Here is a 7713-nt window from a genome sequence, read left to right on the forward strand (position 1 = left end):
GGAATCTAGAATGGTATTTACTCGCAATGCAGATAGAGTGGTGCTTCTAAAATTTCAGTATCTGCCTCACCTTGGCAATGCACTTCTCCCAAGATTTTGCTCAAGACTCAGCCACTCCAAACCAAGTTCCCAGCACCTTCAAGTAATCTTTCCTGATAGTGAAGGGAATAAAGGATTGGCTAGCCCAGTTCCAAAAGGATGTGGCCTTGATTTATCTCTGCTTCTGAGTTAATTTGAACTGGTTGCAGATGCTCGTGAATATGTGCACTGACTGTCGATCCAAGCAGAAAATGGTGATGTGCCTCTATTGGCTGGAAAAGACAGCCCTCTCGGATCCAGTCCTTCCTGATGGACTCAGCAAAAAGCTGTATGCAACACACAAACAAGGCAGGAGAGAATGGGCAGCCCCACTGACTCCACATCTGAACAGAAAGTTTTCTGATTCCCACCTGTTAATTAAGACTGTGCTAACGATGTAGGTGTAGAGTAGTTGGATCCAATTGTGGATTCCCTCCCCAAAGCCCATTTTGGATACATGTATGTGTGCAATATCCTGCAATATCCTCCTTCTGGTCCAGGCTGATGAAAGCAGGTGTCCACCTTCTTCCCTTTCTAGCATGCAGGATTGCTGTGCTTCAGGTGGTGGAATATGTACGTAATATCCAGTACTCAAGCTGTGGTTTGCCTGTTGGTCCAGGTGTGGGTAAATGCCCAGGATTGTACCCAGCCCTTCAGGTGTGAGGTGCCTGTGCCAGGATTGACTCTGTACTCCATATGTGGGCAACCCATATCTTTTGTAGACTTTCTAGTTTGTTGGGATTCAATCACATGCCTGTGATTGAATCTTTTAAGAACGTAAGAACTAGGAGCAAGAATAGGCCACCTGGTTCTTTGAGCCTGCTCCGCCATTCAAGAAGATCATGGCTGATCTTTTTGTGGACTCAGCTCCACTTGCCTGCGCTCTCACCATATCCCTTAATTAATTCAAAAGAAACCTATCTAACCTATAAAAGGTTTACTGAAGTAGCATCAGCTACTTCATTTGGGCAAGGAATTCGATAGATTCACAACCCTCTGGGTGAAGAAGTTCCTTCTCAATTCAGTCCTCAATCTGCTCCCTCTAATCTTGAGGCTAAGCCCTCTTGTCCCAGCTTCACCTGCCAGTGGAAAGACCTCTCTACTTCTATCTTGTCTATCCCCTTCATAATTTTGTGTGTTTCTGTAAGATTGCCTCCTCCTTCTTCTGAATTCAAATAAATATAATCCTGGTCTATTCAGTCTCTCCTCATAAGCCAACTTCCCCAACTCTGGAGTCAACCTAGTGATTCTGCTCTGCATCCCGTCCAGTGCCAGTACATCCTTTCCCAAGTAAGGAGACCAAAAGTGCGCACACAACTCCAGGTGTGACCTCACCAGCATCCTGTACAGCTGCAACATAACCTCCCTGCTTTTAAACTCAATCCCTTTAGCAATGAAGGACAAAATTCCATTTACCTTGTAACTGGTTGTACCCGCAGACCCAGGTCCTTTTGCATAGTAGCATGCTGCAACTTTTTACCATTTAAGTAAGTCCTTTTTACTGTTATCCCTACCAAAATGGATGACTTCATATTTATTAACACTGTACTCTATCTACCATACCTTTGTCCACTATGTTCCTCTGCAAAGTTTCACATTCATCTGCACACTTTGCTCTGCCACTCATCTTAGTGTCGTCTGCAAACTTTGACATGCAACATTTGACACAAATCATCTATATAAATTGTGAATTATTGCGGCCCCTTCACTGATCCCTGAGGCACACCACAGGTTGTTAATTGCCAGCCAGAAAAGCACTCATTTATCCCCGCCGTTTGCTTCCTGTTAGATAACCAGTAGCCCCACTTACTTTCTTACCTGCTTTAGTTCAATGTTTACAGTTGCAATGAACTGCCCACAAGAGCTCCTTGGGTCCTTCCCCCACTGCTTATCCCAATTTTTAAGTTTATTTTTATCTTCCTCAGTCTGCTTTGTCTTGATTGACATTAAACAGCATATTTCACTTCCTGACCTATTCAAGCTAAGAGACTTCTTTTTAAAACAATGTGTAACTGAAATCAAGTGGATAAAGGTTGGCAACATCTGTTTGTATGGTAGTTAATTAACAGTTAATTGGTGTTAATGTTTCAAATATAGTCTTTTTTTTTCTGGTCTTGTGAAGAATCTATTAGAGTTTAAACACTCTTCTCTCCACAGATTCTACTTAGTCAGCCAGTGTTTCCAAAGTTTCCTGCTTGTTTTCTTCAATACATTGGTTCAATTTGCTCTTTTTGTAATATTTGTATTTTCAGCTCCTCATTGTTTGATCCTTACCTTAAGTTAGTGACTTCAGGAAAGTTAAGCAGCTTTAAAAAAGAATAAACTTTGGCACGAAAGGAGATAATTTCGCCGATTTTGTGATATTGAAAAAAACTTAAAATGAAGTCTAAGTCTTCCACCTCTTGTTGCACAGTGCTGTGGGTTGCATGTGTCTTACTGAGTTTTTATAGATACCATGAGGTTCTGCCTCTATCGCCCTTTCAGATAATGATCTCCAGACCCCTACCACCTCTCTAATCCTTTTACTGGTTGCTTTGAATTTAAACCTTCCAGTTATTGATTTCTTTACAAAGGGAAATAGGTCCTGATCAGTTTATTCAGGTCCTTCATAATTTCATTCAACTCAGGTCAATTGTCCCATTGCTATTTCTGCTCTAAAAGAATAAATCCAATCCTTGACTTTTCCTCATAGCTAAAATTCTCCATTCCTGACAGCATAATTATAAATCCTATAGTGTCTCACATTCTTCCTGTGATGCAGTGACCAGAATTCTTTGCAGTTGAACTGGTGACTTCTACCATTCAGAAGGACATGGGCAGCAGGCGCAAAGGAACAACATCATCATTGACTGGTTTCCTCAGAGACTAACACCATCCTTACTTAGCAGTTTACTGCGGTTCTTTCATTGTCTTGAAATTAAAATTCTGACACTCCCCAGGAAGATGTTGGATGTAGCTGCTGCTGATGGACAGTAGTCATTTATCTGCAGTATCACTGCATTGTAATGTTATTGAATGGGTATTTGGATAGGAAAGGTTTAGAAGGATATGGGCCAAATACAGGGAAATGGAACTAATTTCCGTTTAGTTCCATTAGGCTGGCATGGATGGGTTGGGCCCTAGGGCCTATTTCTGTGCTGTATGATTCTACTTAACTCAAAATTTCATGATATCCATAGAGTGACAGAAATGGGTAAGCACGGAAACAAAATAATGAAAGGTCAAAGAAAAGAAAAATCATAAAGGACAACTTAGCCACTAACATTCATAACAAGTTGGATAAATTGATAGCACAGTAAAAATAAATATGTATGACAGCCATTACAGAATTTGGTTCTAAAATTATAATGGGTGGGAGTGATAAGTGGAGTGGGAATGCCTGGGAATGTGTGAAAATATACTATGGAGAACGCTAGAGTGCATTGGTCTGCTATGGAAAGTGAGCGTGAATATGCTTGTCAGGGAGAGCGACTCAAAGCAAGTGCAAGTCAAAGAGTGACCATACATGCACAAATGCCAGGGAGAGTGTTTGAATGCATGCATGTGCTAGGAACTGTGGAAAAGTTGGATGAAAGTTTTGTTTTCGAGCTGTATGACTATGACTCAGTGTTAAGGGTAAAATGGGAAATTTATTCACTCAAAGGGTTGTGGATGTTTGGAATTCTTTACCCTAGAGGGTTATGAATGTCCTAGTGTTGAATATATTGAGGATGAGATCAGATTTGTTCGTTGTTTGCAATCCAGGGATTTGGGGACCGTATGGGAAAGTAGATCTGAGGCAGGTCGACACAGATTATATTGGGTAGTGGGGCAGGCCTGGTAGACTTATCCACGTTGTATTTCTTATGTTCATCCTGATATTTTGTTATCCATTTTACGGGCTAAACACTGATCATTTAATCTTTTTACACTCTCTTTTTATAGTACCATTGTTTGTCTCCCATTCAACAGACTATAGCTTGGAGATTTGTGATCTTGGGTTTAACACTCATCCATCATTACATCAGTTAATCTGTGTTAGATATCCTCCATCAGGTGTGGGTTCATTGCAGCTAGATCTGACATTCCTCAACCAAGATTCTATCACAAGCATATATCTTTGTGATTTTGCAAGGATCCCTCAATGTAATATTCAGAAGAAAAAACAGTTTTCAGTCACTTGGAGTCGATCTAATTCAGATTTTGTCTAACTCAAATTTATTCCATACTACAGATAATAGTGGATGATGATGACAGTAAAGTCTGGTCCCTATATGATGCAGGACCCAGAAACATAAGATGCCCAATAATATTCCTCCCCCCAGTAAGTGGAACAGCAGATGTTTTTTTTCATCAAATTTTGGCCTTAACTGGATGGGGCTACAGAGTTATCTCTGTAAGTATAGCTTTCTTTGCTGTATTTTCGAAATTACTTTTTTCCAAATGACCGTTTAATTGCAAATAAGGCTTCTTGGCTTCATTATATTATAATAGCAAAATTACTAATTAAATTTAAAAATTAAATTGATTTTTTGCTATAGTGTTTTACATTGTATGAGTTGATGTATATGGTAATTTATATGCATTTTCATTTCAGCAAAGGCATTTACCTGAAAAATATAGATACATTGAATTAAAGTAATGTATGTCAGCTCACCTGTTGGCTCCCAAAAGGCTGTCCACTATTGATTAGGCACGTGTGATAGAATACTTCTCAATTACCTGAATGAATGCAGCTCCAATAACAAAATAAGCTTGACACTATCTGAGACAAGGTAAAAACAATGACTGCAGATGCTGAAAATCAAATACTGGATTAGTGGTGCTGGAAGGGCACAGCAGTTCAGGTAGCATCCAACGAGCAGCGAAATCAACGTTTCGGGCAAAAGCCCTTCATCAGGAATAAAGGCAGTGAGCCTGAAGCATGGAGAGATAAGCTAGAGGAGGGTGGGGGTGGGGAGAGAGTAGCATAGAGTACAATGGGTGAGTGGGGAAGGAGATGAAGGTGATAGGTCAAGGAGGAGAGGGTGGAGTGGATAGGTGGAAAAGAAGATAGGCAGGTCGGACAAGTCAAGGAGACAGTAACTGAGCTGGAAGCTTGAAACTAGGATGAGGTGGGGGAAGGGGAGATGAGGAAGCTGTTGAAGTCCACATTGATGCCCTGGGGTTGAAGTGTTCCGAGGCGGAAGATGAGGCGTTCTTCCTCCAGGCGTCTGGTGGTGAGGGAGCGGCGGTGAAGGAGGCCCAGGACCTCCATGTCCTCGGCAGTGTGGAAGGGGGAGTTGAAATGTTGGGCCACGGGGCGGTTTGGTTGATTGGTGCGGGTGTCTCGGAGATGTTCCCTAAAGCGCTCTGCTAGGAGGCGCCCAGTCTCCCCAATGTAGAGGAGGCCGCATTGGGAGCTTCCAGCTCAGTTACTGTCTCCTTGACTTGTCCGACCTGCCTATCTTCTTTTCCACCTATCCACTCCACCCTCTCCTCCTTGACTTATCACCTTCATCTCCTCCCCCACTCACCCATTGTACTCTATGCTACTCTCTCCCCACCACCACCCTCCTCTAGCTTATCTCTCCATGCTTCAGGCTCACTGCCTTTATTCCTGATGAAGGGCTTTTGCCCGAAACGTTGATTTCGCTGCTCGTTGGATGCTGCCTGAACTGCTGTGCTCTTCCAGCACCACTAATCCAGTACTATCTGAGACAAAGCAACTCTCTTAATTGACACCACATCCTCAAACATTCACCCTCTCCTTCACCAAAGCTCAGTAGCAGCAGCGCATGCCATCTACAAGATGCACTGCAGAAGTTCACCATGGCTCCTTACATGCTAGCTTCCAAATCCAAGAACACTTGCACCTGCAGGGGCTATGGGTACAGTGGCACCTGTAAGTTCCGTGAACTTAAGAGCATCCAGAGTTGGGGCAACAGCCTCGTATTATTGCTAGATTTGTTGGGTTTGAATCCCACTGTAGCATATGGTGGAATTTGAATTCAAAGAGGAATCTGGAATTAAAAAACTAATGAGAACCATGAAGCCATCGTTGATTGTTTGAAAAGCCCATCTGGTTCACTAATGTGCTTTAGGGAAGGAAAATGTCGTACTACCTGATCTGGCCTATTTATGACTCCAGACCCACATCATCATGGTTGACATCCTCATCCCATGAATGAATCAAAAAAATTCCCAGTGTGTGTTCAGAAGGCTTTTCCCACTCTTGCAGATTTTTTAGTGTTAAATAGCTAAATGTGGTAATTCCTTAGTGGTATGATAAACTATCTATCGAAGCATCCCAAATTTTTTTCTGGTGTACCTACATTAGACAGTTAGTATCTAGACTGCTGCCACATGCCATCAGTCTTGGTTCGCCCCTGTTGGCTACCCAGGCATGCTTCCTCTTCAGGGCACAATTACCCAACTCATGGGACTTTGCTGTTTTAGTGCTGTTGCAGTTTACTTTTCACTGCAACCAACTCCTGCTTCAGTATTTGCATGATCATCTTATTCCTTAGTCTGTCTCTGCAGCATTATGTTACCTTCAAAGTCGCCTCTTCCTGGTGAAGAAAAGATGCTAATGATCCTACTATGTTTGATGTTTCCATAGCTCCCTGCCTTTCACAAACCTCCACACACTGGATTTTAATATATTTCCCCTCCTTTTCTTCAGCAGTCAATAAGTCCCACGGCTCCTCTCTGGCCCAGCCCAACTCTTTTCCACCCCAACTCTTTTCCACCCCCTTCCCCCCCCCCCCCCCCCCCCCCCCCGCCGTCCAACCCGCCCAACCAATCTGTGTCCCTCTCTTTCTGAAATAAAAATAGAAGTTGCTGGAAAAGCTCAGCAGTCTGGCAGCATCTGTGAGGAAAGCTCAGAGTAAATCTAATCAGAGTAAACTCTGATTTCTGTTCACAGATGCTGCCAGACCAATTAGGCTTTGCAAACAATTTTTAGATTTTTGTTTAAGCAGCATCAGCTGTTCTTTTGGTTTCTCTTTCTATCTGTGTGTCTGTTTTTCTCTCTTGTTCTCTGTCTGTGTGTGTGTCTTTGTCTTTGTCCGTGACTGTGTTCCTCTCCCTCTCTCCCTCTCTCTCTCTCTCTCTCTCTCTCTATGGTGGGGAATCTTATCAAACACCTTACTGAAGTCCAAATACACCACATCAACCGCTTTACCTTTATCCACCCATTTTGTCACCTTCTCGAAGAACTCAGTAAGGCGAGTTAGGCATGACCTACCTTTCATTAAAATTGTGTGATTATCTCTAATTAAATTATTCCTTTCCAGATGATTATAATTCCTTTCTCTTTTAACCTTTTCCAACACATTACCCACAACTGAAGTAAAGCTCATTGGTTGTCTCAATTCCCTTCCTTAAACAAGGGAGCAACATTTGCTCTCCTCCAGTCTTCTGGCACTATTCCTGTAGACAATGACTACATAAAGATCAAAGCCAAAGGCTCTGCAATCTCCTCCCTCACTTCCCAGAGAATCTGAGGATAAATCCCATCCATCCCAGGGGGCTTATCTATTTTCGGATCTTCCAAAATAGTTAAAACCTCCTCGTTGTCAACCGCAATCCCATCTAATCTAGTAGCCTGTATCTCCGTATTCTCACTAACATTGCCCTTTTACAATGTGAATACTGACAAAAAGTATTCATTAA

General features: G+C 42.3%; 1 protein-coding gene across 3 annotated transcripts in view; it reads left to right on the forward strand.

Moving 5' to 3' along the window:
• Positions 1 to 7713, forward strand: part of spg21 (SPG21 abhydrolase domain containing, maspardin) — a 165648-nt gene that overhangs the window by 48984 nt on the left and 108951 nt on the right. For all 3 annotated transcript variants that reach the window (XM_072564917.1, XM_072564915.1, XM_072564916.1), the window contains one exon: positions 4292 to 4453. In XM_072564917.1, coding sequence (XP_072421018.1) covers positions 4292 to 4453 — 162 coding nt within the window. The remainder of the gene's footprint in view (positions 1 to 4291; positions 4454 to 7713) is intronic.

Source organism: Chiloscyllium punctatum, chromosome 48 (assembly GCF_047496795.1).
Source record: "Chiloscyllium punctatum isolate Juve2018m chromosome 48, sChiPun1.3, whole genome shotgun sequence".
Lineage (NCBI taxonomy): Eukaryota > Metazoa > Chordata > Chondrichthyes > Orectolobiformes > Hemiscylliidae > Chiloscyllium > Chiloscyllium punctatum.